This window comes from Ambystoma mexicanum, chromosome 5q (genome assembly GCF_040938575.1).
Source record: "Ambystoma mexicanum isolate Mex_15411 chromosome 5q, UKY_AmexF1_1, whole genome shotgun sequence".
In the NCBI taxonomy this organism is placed as follows: Eukaryota; Metazoa; Chordata; class Amphibia; order Caudata; family Ambystomatidae; genus Ambystoma; species Ambystoma mexicanum.
Genome location: NC_090933.1, coordinates 913,586,751 through 913,610,493, shown reverse-complemented (window position 1 = coordinate 913,610,493; position 23,743 = coordinate 913,586,751). Strand labels below are relative to the sequence as shown.

General features: G+C 44.7%; 1 protein-coding gene across 1 annotated transcript in view; it reads left to right on the top strand.

Annotated features, from left to right (window-relative positions):
- Window positions 1-3,726: 3,726 nt before the first annotated feature.
- Window positions 3,727-23,743, top strand: part of STK3 (serine/threonine kinase 3) — a 1,834,661-nt gene continuing 1,814,644 nt past the window's right edge. The window contains exon 1 of the mRNA XM_069621418.1: window positions 3,727-3,920. Within this exon, the coding sequence (XP_069477519.1) occupies window positions 3,898-3,920 (23 nt within the window). The 5' untranslated portion in view covers window positions 3,727-3,897. The remainder of the gene's footprint in view (window positions 3,921-23,743) is intronic.

Here is a 23,743-nt window from a genome sequence, read left to right as displayed (position 1 = left end):
ACTGCAGCGAAAGCGTTGCACATTGCGGACTTTGCCTTTGGAGTCTATGTACAAGATATCCACTCCCCGTGGACCAAATATGCTGGAGTGTTCACAGGCAGGGGAAAATTCACAGGCGACCCGTTTGCCTCCATATTGATCCAACCGTGAAGCCGGTTGCGTTAAAACAGAGGAGTACTGTGTAATCTTTGGGGAATGGTCGTGCAATAACTAGAAGACCTGGTTAACATGGATATCATTGAAGAGGTGGAAGGACCGACCCCATGGGATTCCCCCATAGTTATCGCCAATAAACCTAGGCAACCAGATTCTATCCGTACATGTGTGGATATGCGCCTCCCCAACAAAGCCATTAAGAGAGAGCGACACATCGCCCCAACACTGGATGACATTCTAGCGGACCTATAGGGGGCCACATTCTTCTCGAAGCTAGACTTGAGATCAGGTTACCACCAGCTGGTGTTGGGCACGGCCTCTCGATACATCACCACGTTCACCACTCATAAAGGGCTTAATAGATAGAAACGCCTCAATTTTGCCATACCTTCAGCAGCTGAAGTGTTTCAAAACACAATCTTTGGTGCCTTGGCAGGACTAAAGGGAGCAATCAACATAAGTGACAACATCATGGTATTCTCCAGCACAGAGCATGAGGCTCCGGAAGGTACTAGGTCGGATCCAAAAAACGTGGGCTTACCCTCCACAGAGAAATGCGCGTTCCTGCAAAAGAGGATCGAATTCTTTGGATTTGTATTTCAAGATGATGCCATTTCTCCGGGTCCAGAAAAAGTAAAGGACATCCGATCGGCAGGACCCCCCTCTAATGCCTCTGAAGTACGCAGCTTCCTGGGTGTGGTTAGATACTGCGGGAGGGTCAAACGTAATGTAGCCACCCTCCTAGAACCACTTTGTAATCTCACAAAAAAAGAAGGTAACTGGAAATGGGCCGCCCTAGAACAAAACGCATTTGAGGAGATTAAGAATGCGCTCACAGCAGAGGACACTATGGCATTCTTCGATGCAAACAGAAAAGCTGAAATAATCGTTGATGCCAGCCCATTTGGCCTTGAGCGGCACTGACACAGCCGTCAGGGGGCACTCGCCCTGTTGCTTTTGCGAGCTGAGCCGTTTGAAGCACAGAACAACGATACTCACTAATGGAGCGGGATACTCACAAGCCCCTCATCCCCATCATGATTGGCTTGTCCTTCAAACCCTCATCGAGAATCGAGAGGTGGCTGCTCACCCTGCAGGAATAGGACCTTGACCTGGTGTACTGTCCAGGGAGCGCAAATGCAGCAGACTACTTATCCCGTCAACCCGGGGAGTCAAGGAAGCAGACGAGGTTGACGTTGAACAAGACGTGGAAGAATTCTTACAAACGCTAACGTCGGCGGCTACCCACATCTCCATGTCTGTCTATTGAAGAGATACAGGAGGCGTTGGCAAATGACAAATGCTTCCCACTGCTGCATTTGGCTGGGAACCAAGTAGAGTAGAACCGTGTCCTGGAAAGTCCAAATTGATGTTTCTGGACAAGGGATTTGTGCTGAGAGGCTCAAGAATCGTCATCTCCTCCAGACTGGTAACGCTTGCACTACCAGCTGGCTCAGAGAGGGCATCAAGAGGTAGCGAAGACCAAGGCTCGACTCCGGATGAAGGTCTGGTTCCCAGGCCTAGAGGACAAAGTAGAGGAATTCAAACGCGACTGTGTGTTGTGTCAGGCAGCACCGCACCACCAGAGAGCCCAACATAGAATCCATGGGCAGGAGCAACGTCCCATGGGACACAGTTTCCATGGATTTTGGGTCCACCTGCCATGAAACCCATTTCCTAGTGCTGGTGGACCAGTGGTCAAGGTACCCAAGGTGGAATTCGTGGAGGACACCTCGCTGGAAGACGTAATAGCCAATCTTGGGAAGATGTTCAGCACCCACAGACTCACTTACGAAATGTGCACAGACAATGGTCCGCCATTTCAGAGCGGTGGATTTTCAGAATACCTCCAAGCGTTGGGAATACATCACTGGAAAGTAACTCCAGGATGGCCCCAAGCGAACGGTGAGGCGGAAAATATGAGGACACTCAACAAAGTAGTCTGCATCGCCCATGTATAAGGGGAGTGTGAGAAACGAGCTCTATACCAGTTCCTGTTGGAATACCGCACCACTCCCCATTGCTCGACCGGCGTACTACCTTTTTCCAACGATGCCCAAGGGGACTGCTACCAGATCATTCAAGTTGCATCCCTGGAGTAATTGATGATGGACTGGTGCTTGGCAACAAAGAGAACAAGTGAAAGGGAAAACCTCAGGAGAGGGCTGCTAGTCCAACCTATAGGTCGGTGACATGGTACTGGTACGTGCCATGTATCCAAGAGGGAAGATGGACCTACCTCATGAGCCCAACCCGATTGGAAGTAGTAAACACAAAAGGAACTATGGTCACCGCCTCTGATGGCAGGAAGGTGGGGGGGGAAATCGCCCAGAGGCAAGAGGTCAAGTTCTCCAGCAGCAGGCTCCCCACAGGAGGACTTGAAAGTGAAGGATCCAACACTGTCGAGCCCGTGCCCAGCAATGACGAGAATGGTCCGGCGGATCAAGGGGGCGGCATGTCTTTCGACGAAGAAGACGTGGAGAGTGGAAGGCGCTATCGCGCAAGAGATTGCCACAAGCTGCCAGAGTATCTGAAGGACTTTGTGGTCAATACCTCTTGATGAGCACACCAGAATTGTTTGATAGTTGTTTATTCTGACTGAAACTGTTCTGTTTGTTTTGTTTCCACCCGTTGTAGCCATGTGTGAAATGACAGCTTTCATTTTTTTTTATAAAAAAGGCGGAATGTAGTGTGTGCCCCTTAGCGTTCGTGGCGCAAGAGGTCACGGAACTTAAGAAATAAAAGGATGTTCCCCGTGCTACGCAGGCAGTTAGCACGGGGACCTGGTTATGGAGCAGCACTGTCTCTTGTGTTCATTTGCGAGGCCCTCAATCTGGAAGGGGCGCTTAGTCCACCACATCATGTATGCAAAACACACTTAAAACTGGCCTTCACAAACAGCAAATACATTTTTTGCGAAGCACAAACAAGAAACCTACTGTCTTGGTCACAAAATAGCATACATACCAACATTTTGCAACAGCAGGTAGAGATGTTCTCACCTGGGAGCTGTGCAACCCAATGGGAACATTCATTTTTCCCATTGGGTTGCAATTATTTTAGGACGGAGAATGTAAAAAAAAAAAAGCAACATCGGGTGTCTTCCGTCTAAATCGGGAGTGTTGGAATGTATAATAATAATAATTCGCCTTTATAGCGCTACCCATCAGGCATCTGAGCGCTGCTTATTAATTGTGTGTGGTGTATGAAATAGGGACTGTCAAACCGGAGGAAATTCAGTAAGGCAAAGCAAACATAAGCCCGCAGTGTACTGTGTGCACAGACAGTGAGGAAGGTGTTAGTCGCATTGACCGAATGGTAGGGGGCCTATCATACAATCCTTCAAAAACCCAAGCAGAGACACCAGCCTTCCTGCAGAAACACACCGACTCGACAGTTGAAAGTGAAAACGGACACGCAGCCTTTCCCACAATGCAACGCTCCTGTTTCCCTTCCTGCTATTCTCAAAGCCGCAGAGAAGCGAGCCGTCCTTCCCCAGTCCCTTTACATCTGTAGCTGGAACGGTCCGCCTTGATTACTTATTCGCCAATCGCAGAGTGAAGTTGACTCACAGCGTCCAATCGGGGCTCAAGCAAGTAGAAGGGGCGGGTGGAACCTCGCGGCAAGTTAGAGTGAGCAGCAGAGGTGTCAGACAGGGCTAGTAGCAGCATGAAAGTTGTTTAGAGTTGCACCTGATCTGTGGGTCCTGCAGAAGTGACAGGCAGTTTGGGAAGCAGCAGCATGGAGTATCCGGCGCCAAAGAGGTAAGAGAAAGGGGTCGCAGAGGAAAGTAGCTATGCTGAACCTTTATTCGATCACCGGCTCTAGCTGAGGTAGTTCTTGATGTGTGCACACTTTGTGTGGATGGATATATGTGGGCCTGGCAGTTCGATGCAGTGGTCCCCCCAAGCCCGAGGGTGCCATAATACATGAGCTGCCGTTAAAGCACAGCTTGTATATTTCTGTATGGTTGGCCGCTAAAGAGTGCAGCCCAATGTCCTCGGCCACTTTTGTTGTGTCCCCTGTTTTAAATAATCCCAAATGCCCGAGTGCATGCTCTGTAAAGAATTCATAATTGCACAATTTTAGATGGTTATTGGACATTTCTAAATTATTTCAATATGTATAGCCAAGCATTGCATGTTTTGCTGCAAAGCCCATCGTTACTCATCTATTGTATAAATGACGATAGCACAGCTCATTATCTAAAATGTAGTGTTTTTCAGAACGTATTTGTATCGCCCATGCAATTAGTGTTTTGTTGTTTACTATCACCGTCTTAACAAGTGTAGTTGTATTTTTCAATGGCATGAATTGTCAATTAGTTAGTGGTTATCATGAAAAACGAGTGTGAATGTTACCGTTGAGGCCTGGAGTTGGATACTGTTGACTTATACCTATTTCTGAATGATTTGCTCCAATAAGCATCACCGAGATTGTCAGCCACTCAGGACTTCATTTACTGAAAGTCTTAGTCTAGTGACAGCAGATCGTTTTCTCTCTGTGCAGTAGACCTTTTAGTGAACCATGCTCTCCCGTTGTTCCAGTTTTAGCCTTTCTCGCAACACATGTTTCGCCTTGTTCTGAACTATTATGTTGACTCGGTGGTAAGTGAATGCCTGTCAGCTGCTTGTTGCACATTTCTTGGATTTTATTAGTGACGTCAGAAAGTGTGGTGATGATTTGCCATCTTTGAGTGTGGTATATAAAATTTTTCCAGCATGTACCGGGGGTTGTGGAAACTGTCGGAACATGGACCGCACAGGGGAGTCCATGTCTGTAGAATCTCAATGTGACTTATTGCTACTACCTAAGCGTGTTTGTCCAATTTTCGCAAAACATGGTAGAAAACCCCACAATTCTACCTACTGCCTTTCTTGGGTTTCTTATTGCAATGTTTAAAAAGCCTTATTTGAACTTTCAGATAGGACAGTCATGTGGTTGAGGGAGGTGTTTGTATGAGGTCACCTACTGCATCAATTGTTGAACAGTACTGAACTGCAAAATTAATGCCCTGATTACTTATCAGTAATTTTCATTACTCCTGCTGTTACTCATCAAAGTACTTACTTACGCAGTACCCATCTACATTACAGGAATCCTTTTTGAAGCTTAATTTGCACCAGCCATTTTCTAGCAAAGTGATACAAACAAATTAAGACTGATCAATAACCACAAGTTGGTTCTTCTAGACCCTGAAGAATGGAACGTTTCGAAGGTTATGTTTAGGAACTGAGTATTTACAGCATGCAGTGGTTACACCTGAAGTTAACCATCTCTGTTACCTAGCACTATTATATTACAGCAGGCCATAATCTGACTATATTAAACAGTCTCCTTTCAGCTGACACATTTTGGCTGACCAGCATGGCCATCACACAGGTACACTGTATTTCCCATTCTCCTACCAACCTATCCTGCCTGGGTGTGGTCTCTCTTTTTAGGTCCTAAAGGCGAACAATTGCTAAGGCCGCCTGGCTTTAGATGCAATGTCATTGTATAAGTCACCAAGTGCTTTTTTTATAATCTTAAAGTGTTGCTCAACAGTACTTATAAAAAGAAGACTGGGACACTTTGTTTTTTTGTGAATGGCACAGTTACCCTGGACGAAGCTGACCTTGACAAAAAAAAAAGATCTTCATAAATAGATCGTCAGAACAATAGACAAGATCTCCAAACAAAAACATTTCACTCCATCGCACAAAATGGCGACAGCAAAATTGTTTACCCTGCTTTTCAGCACCATGAAATGAAAAAACGGAAGCTTGAACGAGAATGGAGGAAAAAACCGATCAGGCGAAGAAATTAAAACCCAACGACAAATCCACTCATACAAAAAAGAAACCCATAAGGCCAAAAAGAAATACTACAACAGAATGACCCAAGCTGCTAACACCCAAAAAGAATTGTATAAAATCATAAACGAAATGAGACACCCTCCTGGCTGCAAAAAAACACTGATACCTTCACTGAAACTATGCAATGACCTGGCAGACCACTTCAAAAACAAAATCGGCACCATCCTACAGATCATATAAAGCAGACCAAGCAACCACAACATGCAACCCACCCAGCCACCAGAGGATCGCTGGAACAAGCTCTGAAGCTTCCCCCAAATACCAGCAGAGACCTTTGTCAAGCTGGTAACCAATAGCAGAAAGCAGGCTTCCCCATGGATCCATGCCTCCCCCCCCACCCCCCAGACATGCACAAGTCAATCCTTTCACAAGGAACACCCATGGAATAGTACAGAAACTTTTTCAACCATCACTTTCAACAGGGAAAGTACCGCAATCATTCATTCAATTTGGCATACATAAAGCTGCTCGTCAAGGACACAGCAGCAGGGCTGTCACATGGTGTGGTGAGGCCCGTGGGCAACAGGTTTGGTGAGGCCCCCTTATAATTTTTTGCACTGGACCAGCGGCGCTGACGCCATAAACGGGAGACGCTGGAAATCTCCCCTTGAGTTTGTGTGGAGGAACCCAAACGTGGTTGATTATTATAACAGCAAATCAACTACAGCAAAGTGATGTTTCTGTACTGAAGACAAGTTCACTCCAGAATAACAATTCTGCCATATGCATAAATATATACAGGATGGCGTGACACCGGGTGATGTGTGACGCCAGCTATAGGGAGCGCCCTGCCCCTTTGTGCGCATTAATACACACATCATACATAGTGCCAGGTAGATTCGTCCCAGGTGGCTGATACATTTTTGAACTGGAGAGCCCTAAATGTTTGCACCAATCATGTGGGATTGACAGAGCACAGTGAGGGAGCCTAAACCAAACAAGGGTTGCTTGAGAGGGTTTCTCGCCCCAAAATTGTTTTGAAACCAATGAAAATGGTGCATTTGACTGCACTTTCTTGAAAAATTAGATTAAAAAGCCATAGAGTTAGCAATTGGTTTTGTATGGTAGCACATGGAAAAAACACAATACATGTAAGTCATGAAACTTGCACAGGAGCATTTTCAATTGCATTGCATGCCGCCTTTGCCCACAAAATATGCCAGTATGAATTTTGTTTCATGTTAGTTGTTCCCATACTTACATGTCCATGCAGGCTGCACCAATATATGCCAGTATTGACTATAAGGACTCACAGCCGGTAAAAAATACCATGCCACGAAAAGTATATCCAGACTGGCTGTGCCCCATAAGTCTTATTACTGGCTAGACTGGGCAATATTCAATGTAAGCCAGACTAGCCACCCGATAACACTTATCTTTTCTTTACCTAGGCCTGGCTGAAGATGAGTTGGGGCCCATTTCAACATAACGGTTGGGGGCCCCCAATTGCTTAGAACGGAAAACAGACTGAGGCACCCATTGGGTGCATACATTATAACGGAGACAAAGAAATACAGCCAGGAGTTAATAGACACTGATTATCACAAGACAGCCAGCGAGCAGGGAGCTGAAACACTAAATGCCCACTGAAATGTTTTAAATCGCCTTTGTCAGAAGTTGGCTGATGTGGAGGAACCAGTGTTAAAAGGCAAGCTGAAAGGGCTCCAGCAAACACAGCTCTAAGGCGAGCATTTCAAAGCGCTCATTTTAAACCCCAGAACGAAAGCAATTTATAAAGAGGAATATATTGCTGTGTTACAAGACTGATGACTGGCAACATGGGGGCATTTGCTATGGTCCCCCGAGGACCCTTTCAACTGAAAAGTCTGAAAGCCCCTGACACTGTCCCAAGCTATAGCCTTATATTTGCTTTATCCTTGATGCATGGTTCCATGCATCCTGGGTAAAGCAACCCAATACCCCCCTCGCCTTAATTTAGGGGTGGGGACTGGCACATACAACACTTTCATCCACCAGTCACACAACTCCTTGCATGCACGCATACATAAAAACAAACGCATCATTGTCACTGACATATATGAGCACATACATACACAGATAATTGAAATGCACACACACACACATTTAATTTTAAAACAAAACACTTACCTCCATAGAGCAACCCAGCAGCCCCCCTTAAATGTAGTGTCACCCGGTATAGTACATTTAGGTGTGGGGGCTGGCACATACACTTTCTCCTACGCATTCACCCACCAGTCACACAACTCCTTGCATGCACGCCTGCATACAAATAAACACACCATTGACACCAAACAGTAATTTTAAATATACACACACATACATATATAAATATACCCACACACATTTAATTTTAAAACAAAACACCTTAGCTCCATGCACCCTTCTTCATACAAGCCGGCGCAGCCACACGGGAGGAGGACCTGATGGCCCTCCCTCCTCTCCAGCACCTAGACACAATGCCTGACAGGAGAGGAGGCCTCTCCTGTGAGTCAGCATGTTCATGTTGCTGGTCTCTGCATCGTGAACATGACAGGAGAGGCCTTCTTCCCTGCCATTCAGTGTGCCTGAGCTGCCAGCATAATAATGAGAGGCGGCGGAGCTCACTTCTGAGCCCCGCCGTCTCTCACATCATTTATCAGTTCAAACAAAAAAAGCATTTTGCAGGGGACAGGACCCTACTGAGAGGCCGGCAGCAACGTCCCCCGTGTCAATAAAGAACACGGGTGGACTGTGCTGCTTTTCACTCTGGTGCAGGGGGGTGCCGCAAGGCCCCTCCCAAGAGAGAGGCCTGGGGCAGTTTGCCCCCCCTGCACCCCTCTCGTGATGGCCCTGCACAACAGGAAAGGTGGAGGATCTCTCCAACTACAGACCCATCTCCAACATCCCCTAACCAGCGAAAATACTTGAAACATACGTCTATAGAATAACACAAGAATTCATAGAACGCCAACTGCTGGACCAAGCACAAGTTGGCTTCAGACTGATGAAAGGAACGGAAACAGCGCTGCTCTCAATCTGGGACGATCTAAAGGCTAACACAGATGCAGACAAAAGCACAGCTCTAATACTTCTCGATCTCTCCGCAGAATTTGACACGGTCAGCCATGAAATCTTCATCGAGAGATTGGAAGATCTAGGATTCACAGATCTAGCCCTACTATAGATGAAATCCTTCCTAACAAACAGAACAGAAACCATATGGATCAAACCGTTCAAATCCACCACAAGGGAATCCACCTGTGGAGTACACCAAGGATCCTCCTTTTCCCCATTGGTCTTCAAGATATACCTGATGCTACTAATCAAGCTCATTAAAAAATACGGCCTCCCATGCTACACCTACGCTGATGACACACAGATCGTCTAAAAAAGATTGCCTACAAGAACTATACAGCTGGATTAACACTAACAGCCTCAAACTCAACCCGGACAAAACAGAAATAATGATTATATCCAAAAGCGGGGAAAACAATCGCTACATCCCATGGCCGACAGAACTGGGAACAGCAATGACTCAATCAACGATAGTAAAGAACATGGGAGTCTTGATGGACAAAAAACTAACACTTGAGCCACAAATAAATGCTATATCAAGAAATGCTTCTTCCTCCTACACACAGTAAAAAGGATCATACCATTCCTCTCTTTCACCCACAAAACACTCGGCATCATCGCACTCATAATGTCCAGAGTAGACTATGCCAACAGCCTATACCTAGGAATGCCAGAACGACTACTAAAAAGGAAATCTGTCAGCGCATCCAAAACGCTGCAGCCAGACTCCTGCTCAAAACTACCACGAAGAGAACACATTACTGCAGTGCTGAAACTGCTACACTGGCTACCAATAAAACAGTGAATACATTTCAAAACGATGTGCATAACTCTGAGAAATCCACTGCCAAGGAGCAGAGTTCCTAAATATGACCGTCTACCATCCGACAAGACCAGTCGGATCAAGCAACGACTTTCACTTAGAACCAAAACATATAATAAAAGATAATTTGGAGGATGATCTTTCTCTCAACTGGCAGCAGTAACCTGGAATCCCCTACCAAAAAACATAAGCAGCCCAAGGGATCATTTGGAATTCAGAAAACTAATCAAACCTTGTCTCTTTGCTCCAGAAACAAGAGGAAACGACTAGGAAGCATACACACTATGGGAAACAAGATTCCCAGGGAGGAAACCATGACCCCTAACCTAATCTTCCCTAACCAGAAGGCTGGGGAGGGGCAGCCCAACCACCCATGTCCACACACCCTAATCCACAAAGGAAATCTAGGTAGGTAAAGGGCCCACACAGGATGGGCAGGGAGGGACCAGAATCCCCTAACCTAAACATCGCCATGCCGAGGGTGGGGGAACACACCGGTATAAGCCAGGTACACATACCACTAGAGTAGCACAGTTGAAAACTGCCACTCCTCAACAGGCCGGCCAACTAGGAGGACAATCTACAAAAACCAAACAGAACGGATAATCATAGATTTTTAGCACAGAAACGCAAAGACAAAGAGGTAAAAATAACACCTAACACAGTTCTCAAACCTCAACTTTCTGCATACACTTCTCATACAGAAACGAAACAACCACCTCTCTGCACAGCAATCCACATGCACTTCACCACATTGCAACAGCTAACCCGACACAACAGCACTTGGGAATTTGCACTGACCTGAAAACCGCACTTAAGCTCAGCGAACTGAAGTTGCCAACAAGACATTGCAACTCTCACTTAACTATTCCTACTAACCCCTCAAACCCCCCTTTCTTCACACTCTCCTTTTCAGATCCTCCAGAGCGCTTGGGGACCTATCCGGTGGTGACGGTGCGCAGTACAAATACCTACATTAACATCCTGCTTAATTCAAGCCCAGATTTAATACTCCTCTTTGTGGTCTAATATGCAAGAAATGGAAATGGGAGTTCTCTATCTATGCCCCCATGCTGTCGATCTCTTAACCATAATCATTAGACTTGCACCCACCCTCTTTTATTTCAGAAGAGTGCTCTTCAAGACACACATTCTTCTTGTACCATAGAATTGCCCAGTAGCACCCACCATCTGACCCCACCTCACCTCTAATTACTTCTCCTGACTTAATTGTAAGGTATTGCTACCCTGCTGTGACGCGTGCCCCCTTGCCTGTGTTACTAGTTACCCATTGTTGTAAAGCACTTCACTGCTCCTCGACGTTTAGGCCTGGGCTCAGTAAATCTAAAATAATCATTCATGGCATGTATTAAGTAGATAACCTCCAATCTGCTCTTGGCACTCAGAATTACGAAGAAGCTATTTAATGCAAAACACATGTCAGAAATTATTTAAAGCATTCTTTTAGCATAAAAAACTATGTAATTTAACTTAAAACATTATTTTTTTTACTTCTTTGAGTGAAGTGTTTGCATTTTCAAATAAATATACTCTGTAGACCATCTTAAATTTTTAAAATCATTTTCGGTACATTTTGTTTATACTATAGACCCCACCATGCTTGATGGTTGCACGTTCACGTAATTTTCCAGGTACCCCACAACATTCGGTGCTTTTGATGTTTAAAGGGCTTCCATGCAATAAGTTACGTTGCATCATGTAACACTTGGTACTCCTTACACTCTACCCTTCGCCGTAAGGTAGTTGAATGTTGAAATTATCACAATCTAACTCCATAACAAAAGATGCGCTCGGAGTCAGGATTGGGTAGTCGTGGCATGGGCGCTGCCTCTTGTGTTTTCACGCGAGTGATACGTTACCGTGACGCTACGCACGCTTTTGATTGTCTTTAAGACATTTTCTTTGCTAAGCCCTTGTCAAGCCTCAGGAAGCGATTCGATGCCGGCCATTCATGCTCCTCATTTGTGTACACAACACGCGCAGCGTGTTGGCGGCTTTTGTGACTATTCGCCGTTTACCTTTTACTGTTTATTTTTGCTTTTTTTTATGGCGGGATACGTGCATGGCTCCGAGGAGAATGTCTGTTGAGTTACGGGCTACAATTTGTTAGTTCCCAGCTCAGCGTATTTAGGAGGGGCTTCTGTCGCTGGTAACCGCTCTCTGTATTTTATTTTGCCTGTCCATTGGATTATATACACTCCAGTGGTTACATTGAAGGGCATTCGCTACCCAGGACACTGCCCATTTATTTTTTGTAATAAAATAACAATTGGCACGCAGATGTGAAATATAGACGGTCTCAATTTGTTACCTGCATTGTTACGTAATGTGGGATTTCTCTCATTGCTTGCGTCTACAATTGGTCTAAATCCAAAACGGACCAATCGCCAATAGCAGCTTTTACATTGCGATACATGCGATCGCTGGCTGCCATTGTGTGACCGCAAGGACTTTGTTTTTCAGGGGACACATACGTTGGTCAGTCACTAACTCTTGCACACTTTGTTTAGTTTTTAGCACATATCTATGTCTGTGCATCTGTTCCATTCACTAATTTCCTGTTAAAAACAAGCACTGGGAAAGCCAACAGCATTGGCACTCGTATAGGCATTTTCCAGGCATAACCATGATATTCCCTGGTACTAGCACTATTTGCCAGCTTTTGCTATTTTATTGCCAGTGCCCGAAAAATGCCTATCGTGTGCATCAATAAAAACCCAAACTGCTTCTATTAAATCATTTTATTTTATCTGTCGGGGTCAACATTTCTAGCACGCAGTTTCTTACTCGCCAAGAGTCAATTACCACTATGCAATGGCTATTGGCGAGTACACATTTCGAGCCCTGATTTATGTGATGTCCATAGCTGAAAAGGGAGCCTAGGCCTCGGATTAGACGCATGGATATTCTGGGTGGTAGTCTCCGTCTTTGGCTGTAGCACGTAATGCACAAGTGCAAATGAGCTTTGCATCACATTATCTGCACAGCCACAGGCTGCCGACCCAATGAAAACACTGAGGGCCTCTACAGGAAGACCCTGCTGGTAAAAACAATTGCAAATAATGTCTAGTAATAACTGCATTTTTCCCAGCTTAGACCCAACCAGGAGGCTGTAACTGGTAATTATTTAGAAAGGGCTTTTTAAAAATGGTTGAAATGTTATGCACATTATGCATAGTAACAAGACACTTGTATGCTTCAAACTACGACTACATAGAGGTGATTATCACACAGACAGGGCTGTTTAACTCTGAAAGTATTACAACCTATTGGGTAGTTTTCAAAGATCTCAAGTTGTGCCATGCTGGGTAAAGCTTGAATTAATAAACCACTCATTGCTTATAGGCTTCCTTTTTCATTCTGGTACAACGTGCAAGCCTAGATGCTCAGACTACTGCCATGATGTTTTGCCCTTTGAAACATAATGGGGAATACAAAATGGAAATGTAGCAAATTATTTATAGTGTTGCAAACCTGCCAAATTCACATTTACTATGGAACCTTTCCTCAATGTGTATTTAATAATTCGTGTATTTAACTGGTTCCTTGTATTCAATCTGCACAGATCGCCATGTGAGTCCATTTTGGAGAACGATCACTTCTTTCACGTAATTTCCTTCCCTTTTTGGCTAGGTGGCTGGCTGTGGGGCCCTCCATGCTGATCCTTGGGCACACTGGTGTTCACACTGTTTGCTTACTACTTGAATGATTCCCTGCCTGCCCCTGTGGTCTGTAAAGTGGCCTTCTTTGGCATAAAACTGCACAAGCAATGTGCATGTCATAGCCTGCCAAAGCACAGTAACTTGCATAACAGAAGGGCACCAGACTGCAAGTGCATAAAGAAAGACAGATGATTGTCCCTTATCCCCCTACCGACACTGTTTGTCACACATCCACCTCTGCCTTTATATTCAGTCCAATCACCTCTGCGTGCATTGGAGGCTCGGTATATTTCCTCACTTATTTCCAAGTGAGGAACTACCGCCCTGCTTCACTGTGAACTATAACTAAAGTCTGACAAGACATGGAATAAACTCTTAAAATGCACTTTTTTTTGTACCTAAAAGGCTGCCCGCCAATTTTAGTGTACTAGCTTGCCCACACAATTCTCCATTCTCTGCTCTCGAAGCAGGACAAAGGCCATTCTGACCTCAAGATCTCCTCTCACCTAGGAGCGCCTGGGTTGTGACATATCTGGAAATGTGGTCAGCTAATCCTCCATAACCCACCCTACCCTTTTGTTCGCCAACTACATTCCCCTTTCACATAGTATATTGTTGACCCGTCCACTCTTGCGTTATTTCTAAGCCTGTGGAAACATTTAAAGATAATGCAGGGTTGAGAAAGTCCACACAGTTTAATTGGCCCGCTTGAGCCCGTCATGAGTCCATCGCACAAGCAAACATTACATTTTATTAGCTACCTATAGATCTTTGATGCTGCCTCACATATTATGCACAGTTCCAAATATGCTTAGAATATACCTCCTTCCTACAATCCAGACTCATGAAACTGATCCACCTGCACTTAAACTATCACACACATTCCCTGCTACATCACCTCCTTCCATGGTCTGTTGCCGTTGCACCCGCTTTCACATCCTCCTTGCCATATCCCTCCAGACACCCTGGGCTGGGCACAGCATACCAGGTGCTCTGAGGTGGTGGTTTGTCGCATTATAAAATCTGATTAAAATCATACAACATAACCTTGAAATTCAAGACCGTGTTTACAGGCATGCACGTGGTAGTGTTGTAATACATCATTTGGGTGCTCTGCTCCATCATATTTTTAGAAACCAGAGAATGCATGCCGTTCTGATGGTAGGTGATCAAAGTGAAGTGCTTTTCCACTTTACTTGCTTTGGACACTTTTTAATTTTCATATATAGCAGTTACTTGTAATTATGTAGCAGACGACAGAACCTCTACCCTAGCCATATTAAAAACTCCAGTGATCTTTATGCCTTCTGCATGCATATATTTCGAATTCTGACACGGCTGTCTTTCTTTCATCTTTGTGCAGTCGTTAAAATGAATACTATTGTGTTATTTAAAATGTTGTGAAGCTGCCGGAGATCACTGAGATGCAGTGAAGTTGACTGCTTGCTCCAGGTAGCCTTTTTGACTATACTGAGTCTGCCAGAAAAGAACTCAGGACTCCATGTGAATGGCTGGATAGACCGTGGGAGACCCACATTCTCAATATAAACAGGACATTGTACAACGTTTACTACCTTGCTCCTGCCGTGCTAGATTTTCCCCTGCTAAAGCTTATTTGGGGGAAGCAGCCTCCCGAGGAGACACAACTAGCAGCGAATGGACATTTGGAGTGAACATTGAATGTGGCAAGTCTCCCTAGTAAATTAGAGTGACTCATTGTGCAAACGCTACAATTGCCCTCATAGCCTCATACAACCCCAATTAGCAATCTCATCTTTCAAGACAATACATTGAAGCACGAAATAAACTAAACCCTCCTTTCTTTTTCAGTTGCTTACTTTCAATGTCTGCTTGTTACACATTCAAAAAACGGTTTCCATTTTTTGCATTACTTCCATTTATGAGTCTCATCACACACAAGCTGCATGCCCATGTCAAGCAATGTCTCGAACCCGATGCCCTTCTCACAAAGATTTCTTTTGCTGAGGGTTTGAAAGCTCAGAGGAATTTTTTTTTGTTGCTCCCACATCACTTTGTGTTATGGTACAATGGAAGGGGGCATTTTGTTGAATTGTGTCTTAACAATTAACTTTAAAAGTATGAAGACTCAATCGAGAATGGGGGTCCCTTGTTTGGGGGGAGAAGCAGAAGACTTCGACAGCACAGCTGACGAAGGTTCCAGTGGAACCTTGCTCCGGGATTTGAGGGATGTTGTCATACAGTATCCCAAGCCCTAATGACCATGCTGCTGTTCTGTGTAAGTTGGAAGCTCTGGTGAGGACATGTAGCCGGACCAATGACCGTACACTGCTTCAATAGTGCTTGCTTGGAATGCACCTGCTGTGTTCCAAGTAGGACGAAAATGCTTGTTTAGCATACCTGTCTTCATTTACTTTAGTCCTTTTTATATCTGTCGATTAAAAAAAAACAGATTAAACCTTTTTATTTATTTTTAAACAATATTTCTTAGTTCTATTTACTTTAGGGAGTTGCGTTTGTTTACTGTGTCTTGTTTCTTTACGGATCCTGGTTCCTTTTTCTGTATTGTTCACTGTGGGCAGCAGTTTGCTTGTTGCTTTCAGTTATGAAAACAGCCATTGCCCCAGTCTTGTTCAGTTGAAGCATTGGCACAATCGATCGCTTTTTCTAAAATACTTTACGGAATTCTGTTACCCCACAAGCACATTCAGGCAATTGAACCACAAACCATGGAGTCTAACCTTAAAAGCAAACGTTGGATCCATTTTAGAAATTCGCACTGGGTCCAGACTACTGCCTGGAAATGTGTGCATGGCATTATTCTGCCCTAGAAGCAATACCTTTTAAGTGGAATCGGAGAAGTGCAGGTACCCGCCCGTCTAGGCTTGAAGTGGACAGGGTTTTGCTTGTGAGTGCCCCTCTCCACTTTTTGTATTTTGGGCTTTATATAGTGCAAACCTAGCCATGAAGCAGTGGAGTGCTGTACAGGTACTTTGGGGGTAATTTATGAGGTAAGGAGGGAGTTTACGGTATGTAGCATGGTATGTTCTGACCACTGGGGTGGGATGTGAATCGGGAACAAAGGAGCCTACATAGTATTGCTTGAAGAGCAAGGTCTCGTGTTCCTGCGTGAACTGCAGGAGTGTTGGCGTGTCGAGATTGCCACTGCATTGGTGATGCAGTAGGCAGGGATGCAGCTAGAGAAAATCTGTTTCCTGTTCTTTACTTTTCGTGCAAGTTTCATCTCGAGTCTAGCAATGGCCTAGCTCTGGGAAAAGTATAACCCACTTGAGCTACAGAGTTTTGCAGCTAGGTAGGCAGATGTACGAGAACTGGTTGCCTTAATGGAGGCAGTTTTAAAGAGTATTATGTCTGGGATGGGAAGCCACTGCAGCGCTCCTACGATGGGAGAAATGTGGTAGAATGTCTTTCATGTTATGAGTAATGCAGCTGCATGATGGGTGGGGCCAGGTGCGTCCACAGGACGCTAATGATGAGGGCATTTCACCCATTGATGGGGGTAATTACCAGGATCAGGACTGTGGTTCTGAGTTCTTGATTGGTAGGAACAGTGTTATCCTTCAGTGATTGGCAACAACATGGTTATGGCCTATTTGCTGATATGCTGTCGGAAGGAAGAGTGCATTGGTAGTGAACCAGGGTGATTTTACAGTTGGAACCAGGTGAGGTGTAAAGCCACCCAGATGCATGACGTTTAGCCAGCCTTGAAGGATATCCTGATTAGATAGGTGACAAATTCTGTTTTTGTAAGATTGAGCTTCATGTTTGTAACACTGACTTTTAGGTATAATTTGGGTCTCATCCGCTTGTTGGCGGAGTGCGATGCTGGGATCACTTGTTGGTGGAGTGCGATGTTGGGATCACTGGGAAGTGATCTCAATGGCTCCATGTATAGAGTAAATATCACCATGCAAACACTCTTGACCCTATTTTCTCTGAAAAGAATCTTACTGCCACTTTTACCCCCTTTCCAGTACTCTGGTCAGATCATTTTCTGTTACCCTTTATGGTGGACCCCTTCTTATGACGATCAGATGGTGGAAGCTACCAACCACTTTATGGTGGTTGATGGGCAAGAACCATGCACTTGCTTTCTTAATGCCCTGACAAAGGTAGCAGATTATTTAGCCCCATTGGAGCCCCGTGTTCACTACTAATCTGCATACCTGCTGTTGCCGCCTGGAGCGGAAATGGTGGACTAACTAGGAAGCTCATATAGTTTACAAGCGGGCGGTACTTCATTATCATAAAATGATTGCCGACCGGATTACTGAGGCAACATTTTCCTCTCTGGGGCTTTTCAAAGTTGCCAAAAAACTTTCCTCACTTCCCCTGAAGTTGAATAACAACGCGCATGACTTCCCAGGTGCCGTGTGATGCTATTAATGTCTTCTTTTCGGATAAGATTAGTCACATCCGGCAAGCCATTATTGATAAAAGCCAGATACCTATGGCGGATGGCCTAAACACAAGTCCCTCTACTGGGTCGGCTATATCTATTCCAGATGGGCTTTTCTAGTTTGAACCCATGGATGACATGTACTGTTTCCAGGGTTCTGAACCATCTCAAATCCGTGTCACCCTTATATCCTGTTGCTCTTCACATTCTTAAAGCTCTCTTCTCACCCCCCCCCGCACCCCAAAGGCTATTTCTATGTTTGCATGCGCTGGCTATTCCTCTTTTGAAAAAGCCCATCTTGATCCCACTCTAGTGGATCATTACCAGCCTAATTACCCGCTTATTTCCTTGTTGCCAGTATTGATGAAGCTTCTGGAGGCTGTGATGACCCCGCTCTTTTCAAATCCTTCAGAAACTAATAATTGCTTGCACCTGTATCAATCAGGTTTCCGGCCCCTGATGGGCACAGAGTTTTGTCATGATCTCACTTCTGGATGATCTGGCTCTTCTGCAGGACCGTGGAGGGGTCAGAGTGTTTATTCTTCTTGACCTCTCTGTGACCTTTGATACAGTGGATCATGGCATTCTCCAGGCCTGTCTGGAGCAGGCGGGGATTTCAGGGGATCCACTGGCACGGTTTGCTTTGTTTCTTGCATCCGGCACACAGTTTCTTTTCAGGCCTGTCGCTCCACTTCCTCCTCGCTTCCTTGTGGGGTCCCCTAAGGATCAGCTTTGTCCCCAGTTTTGTTTAATCTTTATTTATGTCCACTGGCAAACCTTATGTATTTATAGTCTGGGTTTCATTTTTACATATTCTGACGAGACACAATTGGTGTCGTCTCGACTCCCCCACTACTGAGCCCCTCCACAAATTGATAGCACCCTCACACATTTAGAAATTGTATATTGACTATAGGCAGTTGGATATCTTCTAATTGGTTGAAACTCAATGGGGTGGGAGGGAAAACAAAGTGCTTGTGTTTGGTCTACAGATGGCTACTATTTCTGGAGCTCCCGCTTCTGGCCAGATTCTCTTGGCCCATGTCCGATTCCTAGCACGTCTCCTCACCGCCTCCTGTGAATCCCAGATTGCGCCAGTTTGTAATACTTATTTTGGGATTCATAAAGTACTCAGAAAGAGTCTCCACTTCTCCCTGCCGACTGCCGGACTAAGGTAGTCACTTCAGCGATCCTGGGATCACTGGACTACTGCAGTGGGGTCTATTTGGGGCAACCAAAACATCAGATGCATCGGCTTCAAGTACTCCAAAGTTCAGTAGCCAGGCAAGCCTTAAAGGCACGCAGACTGACTCCTTCAGTGTGCTTGTTGCGACATCTTCATTGGTTGCTGGTGAAGGCCCGATTAGAGTTTAAAACTCTGTGTGTTACACATCAGGCACTTCATGATACAGGCGCAATTTATTAGAAAAATAAGTTAGAGCACTACCACCCCATCAGGCGCCTTCGTTCGTCTTCCCTTGTGCTCTTAATAGTGCCACGGTATCAGTGAGCCCGATTTAGGGGTTGCCCCTTCTCGGCTCTTGCTCCTACCCCGTGGAATGGGCTCCCTCTCTCTCTTCGGGAAATTGAGGAGTACCTGCCATTTCGCAAAGGCACTTAAAACAAATCTTTTTTAATTAATATTTTTTTGCAGTACAAGGATCTCTTCCCCCCCACCCCACACGCCCTCCCCTGAATGTGTGCTTATTGCTTAGCGCCTAGACGCCTACAGACCTTAGTTGCGCTTTATGAAACGGGGTGCCATACAATACAAGGCAGGTATTGAACCTTGTGGGACTCCGCAGGTGACCTGGCAGTGGTCTGATCTCAAGTTGCCTATTTGGAAGGTTTGGTTAGATACGAACCAGTTCAGAACTGTGCCTGAGAAGCCAATCTTTTCCCGAGTAGGCTGGTCAGTGTGTGATGGTCGACCATATTGAATGCGGTAGACGGATCAAGACTGGAGCAGGAGGCGTGTGTCGCCTTTTGATCATGATTTGAAGAGTGCCATGTATAAACTGGATCATGGCTGTGTACATTCTAGTCTCTGCCCAGATTGGTGATAATCGTGGACAAGTCTGTGTTGGTTAATCATGCATTTGAGTTGGTTGGCAACTGTTTTCTCAATTGTTTTCCAATGAATGGGAGGTTAGTGATCGGTCAGCAGTTTGCGAGTTCGTCTGTGTTCAAAGTGAGTGTATGTGTTTTTAAATGTTAATTTTAATTTTCTTTTTTTTTCGGGCAAGCGTGGCACTCTTTCTTTTTTTTTTTTTTTTTTTTTTTTTTTTTTTTTTAAATTTTTTTAGCTTGTTTGGGAAAATGCCTTGTGTGAGTGAGGCATTTATTATTTCAAGGTGAGGGGTGAGCATGGCCCCCTTTATCTGCTTTGGGATGTCCGACAAATCCTTGTGGGTGAGACAGTAAAGGCGGTCTAGGGTTGTGTTCTGCAATTTGGAATTGAGAGCGTGGGTATGTGGGGTGACTGATTTTGCATATTGATCTATTGTCTGCCTTTATGTGTGTGTTGCTCTCCGTGTTTCTTTATCTATTTCTGTCCCTTACTATTTTTCCCTATTAAGTCACTCCCACCATGCCAGTGCTCAGGTCATGTCCTCGCCCTCTTTAACTCTTTATGCAAGTCTGTCTTTTTTTGCGAGCCTGGGCCTTGGAGCATATTATACTGAAACTGAATGGCTAATTTGAAAAAATATATGTTCCTGTCAAATGAAGTGATCTGGTACTGAGGCTGGTGGTGTTACAAAACCGCAACTCTAGGTGACGGCGTTGGGGTCTACCAGTAAATAACCTTGAGGGAGAGCCTTTTATCCATAGCCCATTAAGGAGATCATTGTCTTCCCTGTGCTAATTTTAATTTTTTAAAAAAATGTTATTATTATTTTATTTCAACCAACAACACACATCAAACTTGCAGAGTTTACGTCATATCATGTCCACTGCTTCTTCCCGTCCCACCCCCCCCACCTGAGCCTATTCCTTGTCATGTTCTATATCTTCAACTTGCAGTAGGGTTTCCTCTCCTGTGGTCTCAGTGGAGTCCCCATCGCTTGGCCGTTCCTGCGTGGGCCCAAATATCGTAGCTATTAGATATTTCTAGGCTGTCAGGGTTTCTGCTTCCTCCACCCCTCCAGAATCACTAGCTTCCTGCCATACTGTTGTCTCAACCTCTGCCCATTTCTGCAGGTCTTTCCACCATATCTCTATTCTCGGTTTCCCTGTGCTAATTGCTCTTGAGAGGACTGCTCATACGAACATCAACATATTAGCAATCCTCTACATGCACTTTACATTGTTTGCACTATGAAGTGCATTGTTTGCACTTCATAGTGTAAACAATCATACATTCCTCCCACCATATTTGAATGGTGACAGGCATTTGTATGGATTCTTGTGTAATCTTCAGCTTTCGCAGCTGTAAAAGCTGCCAAATTCTGTAGGAATCCAATGTGTTTCCATCAGCCTCAAAATCGGATCGTGGTGGAAACGCATTCATTTTGTACAGGCATAGTGGGTAAGGGTGGCACGTATTCTACATTTCATTCTGCGTCTCTACTCCACCCACCAAAAACCTGAAAATGTCCTGGAGCAGTAACAGAGGGCAAACCTTGTGTTTATGGTTTTTACACCTCATTTACCGGCCAGGGAGGATTAGAAAATGACCCCCTAATTCTGACACACTGTTAGGGAGCCATTTTACGAATAGTTTGGACTGAATCACTTCTAGGGACTTTACAGCTTTTTGCAGCTAAAGTGCAGTGAGATTATTTTCCCCAGATCGCACACTTTGGTTGAGCAGAAGTGCTGGGATTTTAAAAAGCCCAATTTGGTCGCTTGGCCAAATACCTTTCAAGACTTCCAAAGTACACGCATCCTGTGGTGAACAACCTGCCAGTATGTGTAACGGGTCATTGAGACGCCACCCTCAACACGGGGAGTTCCTTCCCTCCCCAGTCAAGTGGTTATTCAACAAACATTTTAACAGATTCTTTTTTAGCACTGTCTCGGACACATATCATGCCACTTGGATCCCTCTCCCCTGAGCTAACAATGAGCCAAGAACCAGGCAAGTGTATGGGGAAATATATTGGTATTTATTTAAATTACTAGTAATAGAAATTAGCATGAAAAATAGTGAAAACGCCACTTTATCCGTGGCACAACACAATCGGCTTCTCTCAGCATAAATAAATCACAAAGGGGAGTTAAAAAGAACACACACATACAAAAGTAAGTTAAAAAGAACACAATCACAATTGTACACTGTCTGCCAATTTCACTTCACAAAACAATTACACTGATAAATACTATCATTTGGCCCAAACCTTTGGTTTAAAACAAACACAGGGTGATTTACCCAATTAGATCATAGGCTATTGTTTTTAGCGCACACTGGGAAGTGAGCTTTGTCCATTTTGAATTAACAAAATTCACCCCGTAGTGTTCTGTCAAATGAGGAATTAATTGAATTAATAATATTTTTGGTTACAAAGGCTAAGGATCTACACAGTTTTGCCCCCACCCACTATAACTGGAAAGGATTCAAGGCACACAGACCCCCCCCTCCCCCCACCTTTTGGTTTTCCAGGGTTTAGCCTCTGTTTAAGGTTCAGGCAAGCCAGCTGCATCTCAGCACACTCTGGAAAGATGGGACAGGGGACTGGCCACTCCACTCTCAAAGATGGCCTTCCGCTCTCGGACCCAATCAGCTTTGAGGCCTTCCTAAAAATTGACAGCTCCACCCAGATGCACCCTCGGCAATCTACTCTGGTGTCTCCTTACAGCTGTCAAATGGTAAGTTTCAGCAGCCTTCCTAATGGTCTGTCTCTTCTCTCTGTCCTCCTGTCTTTCTCCTTTTCTGTGTCCCCTGTCCTAGTGCAGCCCCCCCTTCTATAGCAGCACTGACATCACCAATTTTACAATCTTGGGGAAGAACCCTGCAATAATCCCAGCCACTAGGATTGGACAGTTACCCTTCAATGTCCTCCCGGCCCAGCTTCCAAGTCAGGATTGGTTTAGGCGTCTGTAACAACTGGTGGCAATTGCTATTTGTAATCACCTCTTTGTTCTCCTGTTAACTTTTTGGCAAAAACTAGTTATGTATCACAACTTCATAATTTTATTGCAAACTGCCATACTAAACATATTTTTTGTTTTAGCTGATCATGGAGAATTAGATAAACTGACCACCAAATCCGTACAATGTAGCATGGCCATGTGGCACATTTCTGCCGTTTCCTTTAAAAAGTACAAAAGTTATGAATATCTAAGTTATGAAGCATATCCCTAATTTAATTTTCCACTCGCTCACCAACTATCACATTTGGAACATGTTCATCAGCGCCCATTACAGTTCCCAGAGTCACAGGTAAATGTGTTTTATATCCCCAAAATAGCCTAGAAATGACATAAAGAATTGTACAAAATGAAATGGGTCCGCCTTACAATGTCTGAGAAAAAGGCCTAAATCATAATGGTCCTTTTTAAATTAATTGTACATCTGTATGTTCAGCAAATGGGAGATCTTCTTCATCCAGCACAGCCATCTGTCTCCCCGGGCCAGCCTGTGACCAGAGGTTTTTTTTATGAGTCTCTTTGTAGTTGCAGCCCCCAGTCTTCACACCTTTTTAGTCATGTTCAAGCCAAGGATGACTTTCCTAGAAGTCCTTGCTTTCAGAGCCAGCAGGTCTGTAGAACACTGGGCTTTCGACACCTTCAGCATGAAATTCAATTGCAGGGGTTGGGGGGGTACGGGGGGTCACTGGATGTGAGA